Here is a 21,944-nt window from a genome sequence, read left to right as displayed (position 1 = left end):
TGTAACATCAGTAAGGTACAGGTAGTTGCAGTGATTACATGATACACTCAGCCTGTAACTCCGTTTTTGCCTACAAATCTGTAAAAGGTTGAAAACGTTCTCATAAGGCTGTGTGCCAACTCAACTGGTAGGATCAAGACGTAGAAATGTGAAGCTCTTCTACACTTATTAAGAGACCGCCTGCCTAGCCTGGGATTCTACATGTAGTTGCTAAGTCAAGTGACTAAAAAGCATCATGCCATGGCTCAAACGACTACCTTAGTGATACACTGATAGACACTGTGTGACACCTAGCACTGGCTCACAAAAGGCAACCCTGTAACAACCAAGAAACCAACTTGGTTAAAACAGTTCCACTAGAAATCTGACATATAGGTGAGGGTGGAATAAAGACTGTTACTGAAGCTTAATCACTAAGCTGGGTTGTGCAGTAAAAATACCAAGGGCACAGTACATTAAAACACTCCTTGGTGTCTGCTTAGACCTTATATATATATACATATATTAACTCTAATAATGCAGGAGGGGATAAATTAGGAGTTTGGGATTAGATACACACTGCTATATATAAAATAGATAAACAAGGACCTATTGTATAGCACAGGGAACTATATTAAATTTCTTGTAATAAGCTATAATGGAAAAGAATCTGAAAATCTGTGTGTATATATGTATGTGTGTGTATGTATAACTGAATCACTTTGCTGTACACCTGAAACTAACATTGTAAATCAACTACACTTCAATAAAAAATAAAATTTAAAAAAACCTACTAAGACAGATGTTTACATACATGAAAGTACTTAAAGAATCAAAAGATTGCTAACAAATTATAACACATTGTGATAACGGCAAATATTTCTTAAAAGAAATTTCAAATGCAACACCACTGGTTAAAATGTTCGGAGTGCCTGTTATGGCTGAATGTATAAAAAAAAAAAAACTGTTAATATAAGTATCAATACAACCTTGGAAGCAGATACACACTCACTTAAATCAAGAAGACTTTAACCATTTTAGTATCAGTGTATCTCAATAGTGATGGCAGGCTGATAGGCAATGTGTGGTATAATAAATTATCTGTACTCACAATGTGACATTAATTTCTGGAAAGCGTACTAATGTAGTAACTATTCAAAACAAACCTAAATAAAGTTGAAAAAAATTACAATATCAATTTTATAAGTATTTTGGTCCATTATACTCTGACTCAGCTAATTTGCTTAGCTCTTTACTCGCTATCCAACAAAAATCATATGAGCTGACACAATTAGATGTATTCCTGAAAGAACATACGTCAATACTTACTAAGCCAGCACTGACAAGACCTGGGAAAGATGATCAACTATTACAAATAAGAAGTGCAGATTGTCACTTAACAAGACTGTATGTACTAACTCTGGTACCGACAGTTTCTCCAGTTAATTTCAGCATCAGGGATAATTCAGGACCACCCTAACAACAGAAATCCTACACAGTGCCAATTCCTAAATGTCCTCAACTCAAAGCATCAGAACCTTGGAATACATGAATTCATTTACAATATTCCCACTGTATTTTAGAAAGTCTAATTTCTTCAGAGTAATAGAACTAAGAGTAAATTAAAATCCAACACATAATTATGTTCTATTTAATTTGACTTCATGAAGTATGGGGGAAATAAAGGAAAAAAACATTTGAAAAAATAAAGAAATCCCAAATTACTTCGGGAAAAAAAAAGCCTAACTAGCAATTATAAAGCAATAAAACTAACGGAAACAGAGAGTGAAAAAAAATGACAAAACCAACCCCTCCTCGCTGACCATCTACATGTATGGAACGGATGTGATCTGCCAGATCTGGACTAGAGTTGAAGCAAGCCTGGCACTGGTCCCAACAACAATTATAGGCAATATTTTTGCTTGAAGAAGTAGTGCTTCCTTGTCCATTCATCATTGCTGGAGTTGAACGCCCACTGGAAATTGTGCTGTCTACATCCATTATAGTACTGCTTATGCTACAAAAGAAGAAAAAAGGCTGTGTTATTCCTAGAAATTCACTAACATGAATATGATCTTATAAATAATTAAGATTACCACTTGACATTCTGCCCCATAAAGCATACTAACCAGATTTTCCATTAGAAAACACTGCTTTGAAAGTATTTAGTTTCAAATAATTATTCTCTGAAACTAAATTACAAACAAGTATTATTTGCAACAAAGTGCAAATCAAGACAAAAAATGCTAGTACCTCAAAAACATATATGGGGTAATTTAAGCAATGTTTGGCAGACATGAAGTCTTCAGTACTACATCCTGCAGAAAACCACACACACACACACACACACACACACACACACAGAGCTTATCACATTTCATTTCTTCCACAGTTCTAAGAAGCATGATGAAGTAACAGTTTCCAGCTGCAAATAATTCAGAATCAAAAGATTATCTTTACAGTTCTGCAAATCACACTTGCTGATCTGAAATCTTATCTTCTAGTCACTAACCTGAGAATACAACTGCTATCACATCCTACCCTCTTTCCATCTCAAAGAAGTTGGGAAATTTTGCTGTATTTCCCCTTCTTAATAGAAAGGCAGAAGAGAGAAAAATCAGTGCAATAAAATTTCTTTGATTTTACCAAAGTCCAAATAAAAAGTACTTTCCTGGCCCTCAGTTTTTTTAAAAAAACTTTTCTGCACCAAAAAAGACTGAAAATGCCAATCAACCCCTTTTACTTTTTATTTACTAAACAAAGTATTAAATGATAGTAATCCTTTTATTTACTAACAAATTACATTAGTAAAAGTTATAAAATTGAGTAATTTTGAATGCTCAAAATTTCACATCATAATACAATGCAACATACTTTGCCTTCATTTTAAAAGCAATTCACGCTTATGTTTTTCAGTATCTTCTCAATAGAGAAATTACATGGAAATAGTTTCAATCACAGAAGGACCAACAGTAAGAATGGTTCAGATTAAATACATCAAAAGCTATGTATCTGCTTGCAATTTCAGTACCAGTAAGTTATTTAAAAATCATATTAATTTAGAAGGGGTACATGTCCCTACACAAGTTTTTACTACAGAAAAACTTAAAGGCACAGAAAACTATGTCTAAATCTAAACTCAGATACAGAGAACAAACTAGTGGTTACCAGTAGGGAGTTGGGACGGGGAAGGGGCAAGATAAGGATGGGGGACTAAGAGGTACAAACTACTACATATAAAATAAATAAGCTACAATAAACAAGGATATATTTTACAATACAGGAAATATTGCCAATGTTTTATATTAACTATAAACAGGATATAACCTTTAAAAACTTGTGAATCACTATGTTGTACAGCTGAAAAGTTACATAATATTGTACCATCACTATATCCCAATAAAAATAAATAAATCTGAACTCAGTAAACACTTGGTCCTCTTTGGTATATATAGCTTTTCTCTAGTCATCTGCAAGTTTGCAAACATGACACATCAACCACAATTATTTCAGCACACCTAAAGTAAGAACTCACCTATAACTACTACAACCTTATTTACTCACAGCAAGAATTAAACTAAACTTTAACTTTTTAAATAAGCTAAATGAGGATTTGTGTCTAACATCAAATGTACCCATTTCAAAAAGACAGCAAAGATATTTTTGTAAGATGCTTCAGATCTGAAAAACGTCTCAGATTTCCCTTCAAAGGATATTTATGTATTTAGGTCCATCTGGCTGTAACTATCTACCAGTCAATATGTAGATTATAAATTTCAACTCTACAACTTCATTCTAAAATTCTGTTATCACTATAAAACTCTCAAATGTGAATCAACTCTTAAATATCTGAAAATGTATTCATATATCATTTGTTTTTACAGGAATAAACTGTAAGCATGATAGCTTTTCTATACTGAAACACAAATTTTTATTTGAGTCCTAGAAATTTCAAGTCTCATGAGGCCCTTAACTGCAAAATGGTTACCTATTTTCCTTACTACTTGCTTCATATGTTTTAAAACATTTTCCCTGTAAGGTATATACTTTCATAAACCATACTAATTAATTCCAAAGGCAAAATACTGTTTTAAGTGAATAACAAATCAGATTCAATTTATAAACTATCTCACAAAACAGGTAAATCTCAATGACCTACTGTAGTACCATCTCCAAGGCAAAAAAAAAAAAAAAAAAGCCACAAAAGTGCAGGGGAGTAATGTTCCAATCTGCACACAGAGGTGGAGGAGGAGGACAGACAGAGATACAGCTACCCTCTAAAGACAAACCTCTTCTGAAGGATACACAAAACACTGTCCATGTTGGGGTGGGTGGGGGGAAGTAAGAGACTTAACCTGTAAATCCCCTTTTGTATCATTTTAGCCACATTTATGTGCAGCTTTTCTTTGAAAGTTCAAAATTAGTTGAAAATGAAACCAAATCAATTTCTTTTAAATTGAACAAAGTAAAGCAAAGTGAAGAGACTCATATCCTTGAGACAAATCCAACTGGCAATAGTCTATTTACACAGAGCTGATCCTATTTTGCTATTAACTTTACCACAGAAGTCGAGCCTTTCAAGTCCAAACAGCCATGGCCACTAAGCAACAGTGCATACTGGCTACGTGCAGCATCATTCACGTGAAAAGCAGTGCTTCATGCGGACACAGATCTTCATAAAAGGAGAGGAGAATCAAATCCACTTTGTCCACCACTGGCAACAAGCTGCTAATGCAGCAGCAGAGGAGTCGGGGGGGAGGGGGTTCTCTGCCCTGGAAGCTCAAGACACTCCACAGCGGGGCAGCATCCCCTCAGAGCCTCCGATTGCCCGGCAGGGCTAAGTGGAATCCTGCCTCATAGCCCCTCTGGCTCCTACAACTTCTAGGAAACACCCAATCCTAAACTTCCAGGCTCTCTCTCGGCACCAGAGCCATGCCGGAATCACCACCCTTTAGACCGATACAGCCAACAGTCCTGCTGAAGGAGAGCACAGGAGACAAGCTGCAAGCAATTTCTGATTCTGACAGGACCCTGAGCTAGGTACAGATCTCACAGAAACCAGTGTCCTTCCTCCTGTAATAGCAGGGTAACAAGGTGGTCAGAACTAGAAGGTGACATTCCACCTGATCTTTTCTAGGTTCAAGCATATATTAAAATCTTTCACTCAGTTACTTCTCCTTCCCAATGAACCCTTACTGATTCTGTAAAATGTGAACAAAAGCAGCCTGGTATTTGGAAGAAAATCTAAGCCAGAAAAAGCCCTCACTCTATTTCGACAGTTTCAATCATTTGAAGCAGTGCTTCTCAAACTAATGTGTATATGAACACCTGTGATCTTATGAACTGCAGGTTCTGATTCAGCGGGTCTGGGGTAAGACCTGAGATACTGTATATTTAACAAGAGTCAGCTTGATGCTGCTGCTGCTGCTGCTGCTGCTGCTACAACATTTTAAGTAGCAAGACTCTAAAAGATCTCTTTCATTATTATTATCCAACTGAGACTGACCAGACTGTTTAAGGAACTGTCTCATATTGTAGAATAAGTTAAAGCGCGCGCACACACACACACACACACACACACACACACACCCCTTGACACCAGAAAATCCATTAAGTTAAAAGAAAAAAAAAACATTTATTAGATATTCCAATGCAATATTTAGGGAAGGACATAAAGCATTTTTAAAATAACAACATTCACTTTTTCCCCTTTTCCTTTTAAGAAACTATCGGGCTGACCAGACCCCAACATCTAGAGTAACTACCTACATGGATTTTATGAAAATGGTTTCCTTTGGGAATTCAAGGCCCAACTCACTCATACATAGAAGAACAGCCCCTTCTTTGAGAACTCAAATTACTTCCAAGCAAAACATCTGTTTGGTGGGCATGACCACTGCCCACAGGGCTGCCAACACTGAGAAGTAAAGGTCAGCTTGCTAAATGACAAGATACAGGAGCAGAGGAAGTAAGACATGGATGCTATGTTATTATGATGGAGAAGGACAAGACCATGATCTTAATATCAGAGTGAGAAAAGTTCATTGACATGGTTTCAGATCCCACATTGCAAATGATCTTAAAAAAAAAAAAAAAAACTATCATTTGTCAAGTTTTGGCATATTATCAAATAGCCACATAATTACCTAAAAAAAGGCTATTAAAATACAGATTATCAGTTGGAAAAGGAAGGACTATCAGCCAGGTTTTCTTCATATGGTTCAACCAAATAAATTCACAGCATCAGAATGAATGCAGAAGCAATTATGAGAAACTAGTTAAGTCAGACATTAAATATAAAACAATGTCACTCTTCTATTTTTTAAACTGGAAAAGTTATCTTGCATTTAAAAAACATTGTTTACATTACATATAATTGGTTTACTTTTAAATTAACTAATACTTTTTTTAAAAATGTGCTGTTTTGATTTTTGACCCTAGAATAGCAATAAATATAACCAACAAAAACAAAAGCTCTTTGGTTTCTTTAGTAACTCTTTAAACAGCTTTACTGAGATAAAATTCATATTCCTCAGTATTTAAGAAAGCAAAGGAGATGCTTCAGGGGAAAGTGTTTAAGAACCTCTGATCTAGACTATATATAGAACAAATCTTAAAGGTCTCTCTGAAATAGATTGGAGACAGTATGTTTCTGATCGGGAATATTTTAATTTTATTCTAAGGTTAACCGCTGAATTTGAAATCTTGAGGTCAAATGGGTAGGGGCAGCCTTATCTGCAGTCTTCTTTTCAGTTATCTGTGAGGAAACTTATTTGTGCTATGAATTTTCCTTGGTAACTTTGCGTCCTTCTCTTTGTAGGCTATTGAAATGTGTAACTTTAAAGGAAGGCTGAGAACAGGGACCTGAAGGGGGAAAAAAGTGTATAATGTGAAATCAAGTATAATTTACTCTTATCACTCAAAAAAACTAAAATGTAAATATGAGGATTTCCTATAAATATGTCATTGATTAGCAAAGTTGCAGCTCTGCACTGCTATTTTCCCCCCTAACTTAGGCCTCCACTTGTCCATTCATGTAAAATTAGGTCTGCATATCAGATACCCTATGCCTCACCCAATTAAATGCCTTCCAAAAAGGCTCACCGTCACTGTCTGCAGGCTCTCCTCTGCCAGAGGACCAGTCAGGTGGCTGCTAACAAATTAAAGGGCTGACATGAGACAATATTAAGAGTTTTATTGCTTAAATTTCAGACTCTGGTCACTTTTGTATGTGTGATATGAAGTAAAGGCAATGAAGATCAGTAAGTGATGGTGTCTTCCAAACAAGACCTCCATGCTAGTAACCCAAGCTCAGAACTTCTGACCAGGAAGATTAAGGTGCATATGGAGATGGAAGGACAAGTCGCCAGGGTCTACAAGGCAAATTCTCAAGACTGAGGATCCAAAACAGAACAAGAAAAAATCCAGATGCTGAAACTGACACAAACTTGTATTGTCCACAAGCCCCACAGCAAATTTAAGTTCTTCTAAAAAAGCTTTATTGTTCTGATTGACTTTACAAATTGTTAAATTTTGAACTTTTAAGAAAAATACTAATAAAATACCATTTTAATGTCTTATGCCTTGGGGTTCCATATAAAATCTGGGGGAAAAGCTTCCCCCTCTTCTTTCACTACTCAAAGCTGGTAAAATGTTTTTTAGATTGTCTATTTTCTTAACAGACCTCAAAATTCTCAAACTGCTAGCTTTTACATCAAAAGGTTAGAAACCACTTGAGCTCTGTTATATACAAAGTGAAAGAGTAAAAGGTACCAAACTTTAAAAATGTAGCAGGAAAACAGCATGATCAAGGTGAGCCACTAGATGAGCCACTGTCTTCAGGATCTGCAAGGTACTGATCGAGGTTCCAGAAAAGAACCTCTCTCATCTCTAAAGGATCAAGGCCATTTTATTTTTGTTCTGTCAGTGAAAAACACACAATCTCCAGGAAGCTCTCAGTTCATAATTTGTATCAGAATTATTGTAAAATGAATATATTCTTTAATTCTGATTTTTAAAGAATGGAACAAGGTCCTCCATATGGACTGAAGAGAGTGAGGAGAGCGCTAGGGAGACAAAAATTCTCCTGGTCTAACGAAGGAACATTTCACAGGGTCAAGCATCACAATCTTGGCTTAACTGGTAATAACCTTTGGATAGAATTATGTGCATTATATAGTTTTCAAAGTACTTGTCAAATCATAGGTAAACATAACCATATCCAAGGGATTCCTTATCTAATCATAGGACAAAGCTATTATTTGGCTAAAAGGTAATGTTCCTTTCATCTATAATAAAATTGTCACTCACTACTAGAAAGATCACTCTGTGTGTCTCCCATACTTGTAATCAAAATTATTAAAAGTTAAAATTCAGGGGGGTGGGTATAGCTCAGTGGTAGAGCACATGCTTAGAATGCACGAGGTCCTGGGTTCAATCCCCAGCACCTCCATCCAAATAAATAAATAAATAAATGTTTCCTATGTATTTTTTTAAAAAAAAAAGAAAGAAAAAAAGTTAAAATTCAGAACAGTACATTTAAGACAGTCCTATATTTTTTTAAGTCTGAAGTTGCATGCCTGATACTATATGACTTTAAGAGTGAAACTCTTGCGGTGGGAGGGTATAGTTCAAGTGGTAGAATGCATGCTTATGAAGGTCCTGGGTTCAATCCCTGGTACCTCCTCCAAATATAAATAAATAAATCCAATTACCTCCCCCTCATAAAAGAGGGGGGAAAAAAGAGTCAAACTCTTTACTTCAGTTATCCATACCGTTCCTCACCTCCTTTGTTGAAAGAGACTGTAATTTTGTGCCCTGATCCTTATTCTAGACATTGACAAAGGATTAAAAGCTAAAACTGAACAAGTTCAAACAGGCACCTCAAGATAACTATCAACTGTCTGCCTGTTAACATTTTATGACTTAACCCTAAAGAAAAAGGAGATTATGTATTCTATCAAAATCTGTATCAGAAAAGTAAGGCACTGTTTTAAAATCTGATTTACCATTCTTTATCACAACAGTTAATGCTTTCTGAGTGACTGCTATATGCCCTGCTTTGTTCTATGTGCTTGTGCCAAAACGTTATTTTCCAAAGATGGCCACACGCATATACACAGCTTCCTACATCCTCTTCTCACAACGTGGCATCAAGAGGTGCGAGGTTTATACCACCTCCCCTGGAATCTAAGCAGGCCTGAGACCCTCGCAGAAGTGATACTGCCAGACTTCCAAGGCCAGGTCACCAAAAGGCAAAACATCTTCTGTCTGGCTTTCTCCTGGGACACACAGCTTGGGAGCCCTGAACTACCCACTACTCTGTAAAGAAATCTGGCTCCCTTGAAGTCATCATGCTGAAAAGATCCCGTCAAGAAAGTACACAGAGCTAGAGAGAGATGCTGGGAGCCCCAGGTGTTCTGGCCCCCGGCTGTCGGAGTCCTCTCAGCCCAGGTACCACACACCTGACAGATTCCTGAGTGAGCAAGCTTTCTGGTGACTGCAGTCGGCAGACTTCATGCTGCTCCAAGCTGACACCAAGTGTAGCAGGAGTCTAGCCATCAGTGCCAAGCCCTGCTCAGATTGCACATTCATAAGCAAAGTCATGTGTTAAAAACTACTAGATGTTGGAGTTGGTTGTCAGCCATAGTTACTGGAACAATGCTTGACATGCATTAACTCATGTAATGCTTACAACAACCAAATGAACTAACTACTCGTTAATTACTAACACCCAAGTATTAGTATCATCATCTCACAGATAAGAGACTGAGCAGATAAATGAGACTGAGACACAAAAATTACGTGACTTGCCCAAAGTCACACAGGTATAACACTAGTGCCAAATCATGTGTCACATTTATACAAAGGAAAAATTTGAGTAAATTTCTGATTCAAGAGATACTGAAATGTCACCTATGTTGTACACCAAGATAACCTGACGCTCAGTGTTGGCTGTTTCTTTGCTTATGTACATCTATAGTACACACGTGCATGCGTGCGCACACACACACACATTTAGCATCTACATGGAATCTGACTCATTTGGACAGATGGTTTTAGTTATAAGATGAACTCTTAAATTTGATTCCTACTAGTCAATTAGCTTCATTAAAAAAATTAATTCAAGGTCAGTCATGGAAAGCAACACTATGCTCAGGTAGAACTTGTCCCAAATTTAGAACTCAGGCCACTGACACAGATATAAGCCTACTAATGTGTACATAAAATCCAACTCTAAAATATTCAGTCATTTTAGTTTTTATTTATCAAAAGCAAAGAGTAAGTTATGAAACTGGTCTTAAGCAGGATTAAGGAATGTAGACCATATCTGATTTCCGTAAGGTCGCCTGGTTTTGCCTGTCAAACTGCTGTGCTGATGCAGGCTCGCAGATCTTTCAACTCAGAAACAATTAGGAGAAAAAAAGTACAAACATATGCCTAGTATATTACATGTGTCATGTAAGCTCAAGTCAAGCTTCCCTACGGCCTTTCCTACTCACCTAAGGTGGAAGAAATTCTGCTTCCTTACGATCTGGTTGATCTGTACTATGAATCACCTATAAACCTCTCATTCAGAGTAAAACCCTAAACCTAGCTAGTGCCTTGCACACAGTAAATGCTCACATAGCTTTTTGTGACAAATTTAAGTAGGGTTCTTAAGGCAAATAAAATATATAGCTATGTCACCCTGAGATAATCATAAAAATTAATTGGAGGCACACTAAAAATCATTAGCCAAAACCAAGATATTATTACTATTATTACTGTAATTACAAGCTATTATCACTGTAATTTAAAAAGCTAAAATGGATTTTTCTAATCAAGAAAAAGACTACTCTCTATTCCCACAATTATTTCTCTGAATAAAGACAAAAGATTTTACCCCAAGACCCAGCAGTATTCACTAAATTGGCCAAAAGGGACTTTATGCAACACTGATGAAATAGTCTACAGAAAACAAGGTTACCTTCTTCTACCACCACTATGCACATTATTTTAAAGTTGTTTCTCATCTCTAGTCTATTGCCCTTTAAGATTACTCCACCCACATTTTTTATCCAGCTTAAGAGATCAGCAATTATCTTCAAAAAGACTGTAATGCTAGAAACATCCTACTTCAGGAAAATTACACTGTAAGGAATTATCTTTTACTGTCTCAAAAAGATTTCAGAAAAATGTCTATACGCAAAGATGGTATGCAAAAAAACCTGCTATGAAAAACAATACCCATTCTATACAGAAGCAATCACATATTTATTTGCCTTTTTTTTAAAGTTAGTGTTAAATCATAAAAATGATTCTACCAGATGACAAGCATACACATATCCGACAAGAATGACTCCAATAGCGTGCGACACCTCGGAAGACACATGCAGGTGCCCGTCAACAGGAATTAAACCACTAAAAAGTCCACAGCTGATTCATCCACCCTTGGCATTTTAACAAGGATTTATAAAAAGTAATGACAAAAATTTCATAATTTAGGAATGAATTATTAAGCGCATTTACTAGGAAATACTAATACCCTTCTAAAACCTGTCTTCTCTAATCAACAACACTTCGTCTTCATAGAAACTCAAAATATAAATGAAAACCAGAAAGCAAGTCAAGGACTTTGAAAAGTGTTAAATTTAAAGAAATAAAATGTCAGAAAGACTGGTCATAGTCTTAAGAGGACTTTAGGTTACAAAGTCTAACTATATATAATTACAAATGAGAATAAGGCCCAGAAATGTAAATGAACTCAAGCACATGTTACTCTTCACAAAAGAGACAGGAAGAAAATTAAAAGGGCCACCAACTTATACTATCTTAATTAAACTTCCCTAGTCGAGGTTGTTACAACTGTCAGCTCGAGCCAGGACTGCCTGCATTCTCAAGGAGCCTTGTGGCTCTGGGCAAGATATAATCTGTGTGCTTCCTCCTTGGTTATGAGGATGCAATGAACTTCATAAAATCCTTTTAGTAAGTTCAAGAGTTTCAGATTCTTAAGCAAACTAGACAATAGTGCTTGTCTTCTAAAATAGGACATAAATTTATTTTTTTCTTGGGAAACATAAGTTGGGGGGATTCTGCTTTTTTAAATTATTCAAATAGTCAATTTTCTTCAAATACTGTTTCCACATACGCAGCCAAAAAGAACGGGGGAGAAGGTACAAAGCATAGAACGGCTCTCCTCTGAGTTTCATGCGGTCACTCTAGTGACAGTGAGAAAGGACTACGACCAGGGGCATCCACATTTGGTTAAATTCAACCAGTTACCAAGTTACTCAATACAGCGAGCGTAACAAGCAAGTGTAGGATAGGTAACTGCTGAAAAGTATAGAAATAGGACCTGATTTTAATCTTAAAAATGTTACAGCCTAGAGAATACAAACACAAATGGGTATTTCAATATAACAGCATATGAATTAGAAATATGGTGATTTCTGAACCCAGAAGAATCTATCTAAAGTATCTTTGAGATCTTGGATATAGCAAAGCCACACCTGCAACATCCTGGCTTTGTCTAAAGGACAGAACATATATATTCTATACATGTACAGAACATACAGAGAGTAAGTTCTTATTCGCAGGGAGCGCACATTCTAGCAAGAGATGAACAGTAAATAATCACTGTGACTGTGGTAAGGGCAATGAAGAACCTAAGTGCTAGCTAGTGTCTAACCAAGAATCAGAGACAGTCTGCCTGAGAAAATGTTCAAGGTGAGACCTGAACGTGACCAGGCGTCATAAAGACAGAAGTTGGGGAGAGGCAGAAGAATGTGATTTATAATCTTGTGTGTGTGTGTGTGTGTGTGTGTGTGTGCGCGCGCGCGCGTGTCTGTGTCCTGACTCGCATTTAGAGTACTTGCCAAACCCACAGCAGAATTGTCACATTTGAGCTTCAAATTACTTTATATTGTTTGGTCCAAAGCCCTCACTTTAAAGAAAAAGAATCAATCTGAAGTTCAGAGAAATGAAATGATTTGCCAAATTTCCTGCAGGCAGTCTCTAGTAAAGCCAGTACTACAATACTGATTACTCAGTCTCACCAGAGTATCCTTTCTACATTTCTACACATGAGAAATGGGAGGATAAATGACATTATGAATTAGTTACAGCCCCAGGCCCTTTACATATTCCACCCCACTTAATCATAACACTAAGATATTTCTCCTATTTTAAAGGTAAGGAGACAACTTCCGAGAAGTTAAATTATAACACCAAGTCTTTCTGACTTAAACGTTCATGCTTTCACTACCCAATGTTCTTTTAGTTATTTTAGTGATAGATGTGTCTCGAAAAAATACGGTAAGCTATTGTTCCAATTAAATCCTTAAGAAAAAAAACTTTTCACTCAGAAATAGTAACAATATTTTTCTTACAGATCACCCAGGAAATTAGCTCTTCTTTCCTTTGATTCAGGTTCCCAAGCATGACTCTCCCCCAACTTCTGCACTAGCTCAAGTCTCCTCACTTCACACCTGTACTATTCCTACTAGCTCCTAACTGGTCTCCCAGCTCCCAGCTTTCCTTCTCTACCTTTGTCACATGTGATTAATTTTCCTGTAAAACAGTTTCATCATTCAAAGTATATTCAAAAATACCTAAAATAAGTGTCGAGCACTGTGCCAGGTGCTGCAGAGAGCAACGATCAAGACAGATGTGGTTCCTATCTGCAGGGAGCGCACATCCTAGGGAAAGAGGTGAACAGTACATATCACTCAGATTGTGCTAAGGGCAATGGAGAACCCAAGTGCTAGCAATGTGTCTAACAAAGAATTAGGGACAGTCTAGAGGAAAAGTCCAAGGAAAGACCCGAACAGGATAAAGACAGAAGTTAGGGAGAGGCAAAGAATGTGATTCACAAATCTACAGAAAGATGGGCACATCTGTGTGGGCGTGAAAGATCACACTTGAGCCATCACATTCATTTTTATTTCCCAGTTCCAGTGTGGTTCCTCAAATCTAGGCAGGAACTTTCCCAAATATGTTAGGCTCTTTTCTTCTTGTTTCATTTAGGCTTTCTAGAAATTACTCTTCATCACTCAACGAACCCTAAAATCCAGTCCCCCCCTCCCATCAAAACTTCAGTCATCAACTACAACACTCTATAGTTATAACTTTAAAGTACTGTGTCGCAAACAATTTACAGAAAACTAGAAAATAATGGAATAATCTTTTTAGTCGTTTCTTTAAAAATTAAATATCTGGGGAGACACCATCACATTTCTTTCTTATCACTAAACAGGGTACAATGCTAACCATCAGTAAGTGATCAAAAAATGATTTTTTAAACATCCAAACATCCACCTGCTCTCAAATCCATGCCCAAAATTGTCTATTTAGTTCCAAGGTCAATACAAGTATAATTTTTACAAATGCAAACTATTGGTCATAAAAATGAACTCAACATGTGGTTACGTAACTGCAAATCCATTAGCATTACTAGAAAACATACTCCAAAACCTTCTGTCAGTAGCGTTACTTACATATTAAAAACTGTTAAAAATAAAAGATATGATGAGGCCTTTTAGGTCAACCCTATATGTTACAGAAAATGATTAAAATGTAGATTTTGTAATGAAATAGTCTAGTACAGCATATCCTTGTGCAAATTTCTGCAGCACTCATTTACAGATATTTGCCACACACTCAACAGCTGGTACAGTACTTTTTGGCATTTCAGATCTTAAAGTGCTTCAACAGTAGATCATGACTAGCTTAGCTATTACCAGATCCTGTGCACAGCCTGTCTCTCCCCATCCATGAGGTCGGGGGCTTTGTTTTTCAGTCACTGTTGTGTAACCAGCACCTAGAATAGTACTTGGCATATAATGGGGGTCCTGTGCACAACTGTGGAACAGATATCTATCACATAATAAATGCCAGGTAAATTGTGCGCCAAATTCTGTACATGTAATCCCAGTAACTATCTTACAGGATAGGAACTATCACTGTCCCCCTCTTGCAGATGAGAAACCTGAAGCAGCAGTAAGAAGTGAAACAGCCTTTGTAACTGGCCCATGGTCACCCAGCTTAAGTGACAGCCAGAATTCAAATCCAAACATTCTGACTTATACTGCACTGTACTCTTAACCACTTCTCTCCCTACACTTTCTCTCCTTAATGTCAAATTTTCCATTCACCTTTGATAAAACGTTAGGCATTTTCCTACAGTAAATACTTCTAAACACTGTTTGTTTTTTTTAAAAAAAGCCTCTGATGTCTATCCATTTCAGATTTTCCATACTGATGTTCACTTTTAAAATATGCTTTTTACAGAAATTTACAATGTCAGAGTTGTTCAATCATTTAAAAAGCATTTATCATGCACCTCTGGATCTCCTCTAAATTTGTAGCTCTTAACTTAGACAAACCCTTTTGAGGCTCTGAAGACAAAGTTGCTGACACCTTCTCAGAGAAACGCCCACGTGGAATTCTGCCTGCGGTCCTACAGGCCCTTCTGGAGCACACCCCCAGAGAAAAGCTAGCCTTAAACTCACTGTACCGAATACAGTGATCCAACCAGAGGCACCAAATTCCAGGTCCTCACTTTATATAGGCGCCTTTATTTATATAAACTGTATTGTTTGTATATCATTTAATTCTAATAATTAATTGAGTACTCACCATAACCAAGGTACTATGTTAGATGCTACAAAAATGAGCTAAACTGTCTGTCCTCTCAAAAATACCGTTCTACAACAAAAAGGATGAAGCACTCAAATAACATGGATTCTTCAGAACACAGCTCACAGGGCTCCTTAACAGAAATTCATGTGGCCCTTAGAACACCTTCATGGTAAAACCTAATCCTGTTTAGCAGCTGAGGAACTAAAGGTCAAAGATACTACTTAAATCATGATACAGGTGGCGTTAAGAATGGAATTGTGTCTTTTGACTCTTTATTACAGGCTCTTCAGACTGCAATATTCTACATCTCTCCACCCACAGAACAGAAACAGAAATGGGAAGAAAAAATAAAGATGAAATACAAATACGGGAATTAAAAGGAAAAAGAAATTAAAGCCAAGTTTTAAACGACCAGGAAAGAATTTAACGTGGCATTTTGATGGGTTTTGAAATGTCATCTCAGGCAACAAAAATCTGAAGCAACTGTTGTATGTCATAGTATGAATGAAAAGAAAAACAGGAAAACCCCACCTGCTAAATGAAGATGTATGGAGAAAATGTGAGCAGGTATCTTTAGGTCATAAATCCTTGGCTCTTTCTCTCTGATGACTTGCTCTGGGGGAAACTAGCTGCTGTGTCCTAACAACACAAAAAACAGCCTTCTGGAGATACTGACTTGGTGAGTAACCAAGGCCTCCTGCCAAAAGTCACATTAAGTGAGCCACCTTGGAAATGGATTTCCAGCCCCAGTCAAGCCTTCAGATGACTGCGGTGCCAGCCAGCACTTTCACTGCAATGTGAGACTGAACCAGAACCATCCAGCTAAGTCCCTCTATTCCTGACTTTCAGAAACCACGTGCTTGTTCTTTTAGGTTGCTAAAATTGGGGGAAATTTGTTAGACAGCAGTAAAAGATAATACCATAGGCAAGGTGTGAAATCTCCACCTTTGTTTAGAGTCAATGAAGTTTTGTGCTAGGTGTTATGGCAAAACTACACCGTGGAGTTAAAATTTCAAAGCAATATGCAAGACGGGTGAAGCAGGAAGCATTCTGTCTTCCTATCTCCCACAATATCCAGTAAAGAGTTCTTCCTGCACATAGCAAATACCTGTGCTTGGTAACAAACTAGCTTACACACAAGATTTCCTAACTCATGCAATGAAGTGGTCTCAATGTTTCTTAAAAGACCATGTAGAATCTCTCCAGTTCAATCTGGAAAGCTGTAGTTTCACTGTTGTTTGTTTAGTTTTTAGCACAGAGCCATACCTTCCTTAACTGAAGGTTACAATATCTAATCAATGAAAACAGACCTGTGAGAGGCTCTTCCCTAAATTTAGTTAAAATTAAAAGGTAGCCAGCGTGGGGAGGGTATAGCCCAGTGGTAGAGTGCATGCTTAGCACACACCAGGTCCTGGGTTCAATTCCCAGTACCTCCATGAAAAAATAAGTAAATAAATAAACGTACTTACCCTCTTCTCCCACCAAAAAAAAAAATTTTTTAAAGGTAGCCAAAAGAGGGAGTCTGAAGAGACTATGAACAGCTGCTTCAGAGATGAAAGAGACAGTGAAAAGCAGTTCCATCATGACATATGAGCAGAACAGTACCTCAATCATACACAGCCTGGAGGGATCTTGATAACCTTAACATGTGGCCTTCTAGTATTAGCCTGATTAAAAAGTTTAGCCTCTACACTAGAAAACAGATCTTCCTGATCACACTCCCGGGAAAGTGGGCATATAACCCTGTCTTCCCAGTGTCAAAGTCTGCAACCCATAAGGCTGGGAATCCAAATTTTAATCCACAAAACAGTAAGGACCTGTGGCCTCTGCTGATCATTAAGTTTCATACCAAATGCCCTTCCCTATCACCTATTCTAACACACGCACTCTTCACTTGACACCTCGATTTACCCAGAAAGGCTGATGAAAGTGGCTTTTTTCAAAAATAAGTCAAGGCTTATCACATTCTGGGTGAGAGGAAAAAAACCATAATATAAAAAGGAGACAAATAATCACAAAACAGAGGCTGTTACTATCAGTTCACTTATACAGATAAGCAGCTAAGAGTATTTTCATGTATAATCTGATTCAACAGCTAGAACTAATTTTTACACTAATATTTCAGAGAGATTTTAAATTCTAAAATTCTACTTAGAATTTAGCCTCTGAAATTAACTTAAAAGTTGGTAACTTTTTAAAAAAGTACTTTAAACTTAGGTTCAAAGCAAAACAAAAGCTAGTTTTCAGTGGCCTCACACAGCTAAATATATTTCCCCGCAAAGAAAATTCCATTACCTTCATAACCAAAGTAAAAGTAAATTCCTATCAACTTTAAAGGTTTCTAACTTTTCCAAAATAAACACACCAATACATTTATGCTGGTTTTGAGTAACTTTCTCCTGGAAAAAAATAATCAGTGTTTTTGGTATTAAGTGTGATTTAATCATTTTATGAACTGATCACTTTCACAACACTTCAAATACATGTTGTAAACTGACGCCGTGGATCACAAGCTTTACTATCCAAGTCTTTACAGTTAATTCTTAAAAAGAAGTACTTACAGTTAAAAATATTTAAGATATTTCAACAAGGTCTTAAGTATGTTAAATTCAAAAGTACAATCTAATTTCAAAGTGAAAGAAAACCTGAATGGGCATTCTAATAGGAACAGTGTAAATTCTGATAATAAAATCCTTGCAATAAGGAGTCAATCCTTGCCTCATGTTTTTTAAAAAGCACTTTAAAACCACGATACCCTTCCATTAGTTACAAAAATAAAGATTCCCTACCTAAATTGTTCTAAAATCAATCTAAAAAATTCACAGGTTGGTGTAATCTGCAGGACAGTTTATAAGAACTATGAATCCTTTACAAACTTAAACTAAAAAAAAAACCCTCAAAGGCAGAAAGGGGGCATTTCAAAATTAAGATTATCAAGACCACAACCAGTTTCACTAGTTTTTAATACCCGTGATAAATCCATTACTCCATAATAGTAAAATGATAAAATGATTACAGTATTTTGCAGTCTCTAATGTTTAAGCATCAAGAAAATCAAGTATGTTTAGTTATCAAGTTTTAACCTTATTTGAACCTGCAGCACCAACATCTTACTCTTTACTCTGAAATACATAAAAATTACATATTCAAGTGAACATCTAATAAAAATGAAATGAAGCCAAAACTCCACTTCCTGAAATATTACTTGACCAATAATTCACTTTCTCCTAAAAGGATGTAGTAGACAGGTTATCAACTCCAAAAAAAAAAAACCAAAAAACAAAAACCGAAAAACCTAACACATAAAGCTTGTAGCCTGTTCTCTAAAGTGAGTTCTTCTGGCTCTTGAGAAGTGGAAACAGCAGGGGACTGGAGGACCTTTGTTCAGGTCCAGCTCCACCACTTTCATCCCATACTTACTGTTTTGAGTGAGACACTCAACTTGCTTCTTCATCTGTTAAATGTAGGTCAAAATAATACCTATCTGGCACCAGAGTTGTGAATATGAAATGATAGAGACATTTAAATCGTGCAGTGCCAGGTGGGTGGGTGGGTGTGTGTGTACCCTAGGTAAATGGCGCAACTGGGGCAGATGCTGACTGCATAAACTAACATCAGCTTTTCAAAGGTACAATATATACTGATCCACTGGGTCCTGGTACCAATGGAGAAATACACAGTAAAATGATAAATAACACATGCCTCATTGTGTAGTTCACACCAATTTTTCATCTTCTTGAAGACATTCTCCTTCCTGCCATGCGTACATAGTCCAGTACAATTTTTCCAAGGTTTGCACAGTCTATTTTACCACATCCAAGATATTTCCTTAACTAGACAGTAAGGTAGAATGTCATTTATTAACTGATAAAAATGAACATATCGGCTTATATATTAAAGTTATAAGGAATACAAAGCCTCAAATATTTTGAAAATAAAGCATCAAATTCTATCAGTTAGCAATCGGAATTTCTACAACTTTAGAATACTTGAACTTTTAAATCCAAGTCAACATCGATTGTTAAAAATTCTACTGCTCATCAAAACATTAGCAGATGGTCAAAATAACCGCTAATATACTTTTGATGCCGTATAATACGCATGACATGGTCCTCTCCTTTTAAAAAAGTACATTAAAAACCAATTAGTTAAAACATGAAGTTTTTCCAGAGATCAAAAGTAAAGATAATAAAAACTGAAACAAACTATAGCAATAAATTTTTTAATGTCCCAAAAAAGTAAATCGCATTTTTGTCAGTCTCCACATTACTTCTAAGAAGCTTTAGAAAAATACTAATCCCTTCAGAGATCTCGCCAATACGTGACTTTAAATATTATCATCTAAAATCATGACTCACGTTGAAGTATTACTACAAAAAGACTTTAAAACGTATACCAACATGTTGCACCCTAAGATTGAATTTTGTTACGAACTCCAACTCTCTGATTCCGCAAAGTTATTCTAAAGGACATCAATTCATTATTCTTTTATACGACGATTAGTACGTTTTTTAAACCCCCCAATTTGATCACCAACCAAATAGGAGAAGTTACCAAAATCACTTTGGAGACCATGTTAATGACCACACAAGAGGCATCCTGGAAGCGCTGATTAAATATAAAAGAATAGCCTTCTCTTTTTTTAAGTAGAGAAAAGTGATGGTTGGGGTCTCCTCCCTGAACAAGGAAGTTCTGTTAAATCCAGGCGAGACCAGCCATGTTGGAAAACACTTGTCAATTATAGTTCTGACAAGTATTCGCGAACACGGCTGGATGAAGCTAACCTTGTGTACCGAGATGTGTATACATCAAGGCCCTCTTCGGCTCCGCCGGAGGATCCGGGCCTACTGTGGGGATTGTTTCCGAGTGAGAGCCGTCCTTCGGTCCGTACGGAGTGCAGAGCCGAGGGGAAAGAGGGCGGGGAAAGGAGAGTTGGGGGGGAAAGGGTTTGAGACTTGGAAGCCGCTATCCGCAGCGAGAGGGGCGCGGCGGCCGGGAGAGATTTCCGAGTTGAGAGCCGGGGGGAGGGGCCGAGGACTCGGGGAGCTGGGGGATCTCAGCAAAAAGTCCCCCCCCGGCCCCCCTTGAAGGGGCCCAGGAGCGCAAGAGGAGGAAGGGAAGGGGGGACGCTTCAGTGCACTGACCTGTCCTCCGAGTCCATGCGGCTCAGGGGTTCCCCATCCGACGACATCTCCAAGCTGCCTCGCCGGCCCCCGGAGGTCGCGCTGCTTCCGCCACCCCCGGTCCCGTAGCCCTCGTCGCCGCCGCTGGAGACGACGCTGCTGCTGCTGCTGCCGCCCCCGCCGCCGCCCTGGCTGCCCCGCGGTCCCTTGGGCTCCTCCAGGCCCTCCTTGCCGTCCCCATCCCCGCTGCTGCTGCTGGCGGCTCCGGGGCTCAGCGAGCGCGTCTCGTCGCTGCTGCTCCCGCCGCTGCTGCCCACCAAGCTCTCGGCGCTACTCTCCTCCTCGCCCCCGCCGCTGCTGCTGCTCTCGTCCTCCTCCTCTTCGTCCTCCTCCTCGTCCTCGTCCTCCCCGGCCTGGCTGGCGCTCTCGGGGCTCGGCTCCGACATCGTCTCCGCCTCACCGCCCCCCACTCCGCCGCCGCCTCCGCCGCCCCCACCGCCGCCGCCGCCGCCGTTCAGCAGCAGCGCCGCCACCGCCTCGGCCTCCGCCTCCTCCTCCTCCTCCTCTTCCTCCTCCTCCTCCTCGGGGGGCTCAGCCCGGCCCCGCGCCGCCGGCCCGGGGCTGCCGGGGGGCAGAGGGCTCAGGCGGGAGAGCTCCTCCAGGTCGGCCATGTCGGTGATAGCGGCGGCCATGGCGGCGCCTGCTCCTCCTCCTCCTCCCCGCCGCCGCCGCCGCCTCCCTCTCTCGACTCTCGCTCCCTGGCCCCCTCCCAAACGCCCAAAACTCCGGCAACGCCGCTGCAGAGCAGGAGGAGGGCCCGCGAGCTGCGTCAGTCTGCACACGCGCTACGGAGCCCGCGCGGGGACAGGCGCGCGACTGCGCGCACTCACGCGGAGGCGGCTGCGCGCCTGCGCGGCGGCACGCGGTGGCACCTCCCCCGGCCGCGGGTTCCGCGCCCGCGCGCCCCCGCCGGGTCCCCGCCCGGACCCCGCCCGGACCCCGCCCGGAGCGCCGGGGGCTCAGAGTTTCCGCGGAGCCTTCCCACGCCTTCCGCGGCCTCGCGGCGGGCCGGGCGCGCGGAACGACATGCTAACGGCCCTCCCAGGTCTCACTATAAAGTCATTCATTCCGGGGGTGTTCGGGGAAGTGTGCCCGGGGTACAGGCGTTGAGCCGAGAATCGAACAAGTCCCTGGTCTTCTGAGCGCTTACAGTCTACGAGG

The 21,944-nt window shown here is 39.2% G+C and overlaps 1 protein-coding gene and 1 non-coding gene across 5 annotated transcripts in view; one reads left to right on the top strand and one right to left on the bottom strand.

Annotated features, from left to right (window-relative positions):
- Positions 1 to 21,594, bottom strand: part of AEBP2 (AE binding protein 2) — a 53,139-nt gene extending 31,545 nt beyond the window's left edge. Inside the window, exons 1-2 of one of the 4 annotated variants that reach the window (XM_064479083.1) lie at positions 20,745 to 21,594; positions 1,789 to 1,996 (exon numbers count right to left, since the gene is read on the bottom strand). In XM_064479083.1, the coding sequence (XP_064335153.1) occupies positions 1,789 to 1,996; positions 20,745 to 21,415 (879 nt within the window). In that variant the 5' untranslated portion in view covers positions 21,416 to 21,594. The remainder of the gene's footprint in view (positions 1 to 1,788; positions 1,997 to 20,744) is intronic. The other 3 variants (XM_064479080.1, XM_064479082.1, XM_010988839.3) reach the window with 3 other exon arrangements.
- Positions 8,356 to 8,431, top strand: TRNAS-AGA (transfer RNA serine (anticodon AGA)). The gene has a single exon. It is a non-coding gene; the product is annotated as a tRNA-Ser (tRNA).
- Positions 21,595 to 21,944: the final 350 nt, after the last annotated feature.

Source organism: Camelus dromedarius, chromosome 25, assembly GCF_036321535.1.
Source record: "Camelus dromedarius isolate mCamDro1 chromosome 25, mCamDro1.pat, whole genome shotgun sequence".
NCBI lineage: Eukaryota > Metazoa > Chordata > Mammalia > Artiodactyla > Camelidae > Camelus > Camelus dromedarius.
Note: the sequence above shows the minus strand (reverse complement) of the source record. Positions and strands in the feature narration are given on the sequence as shown.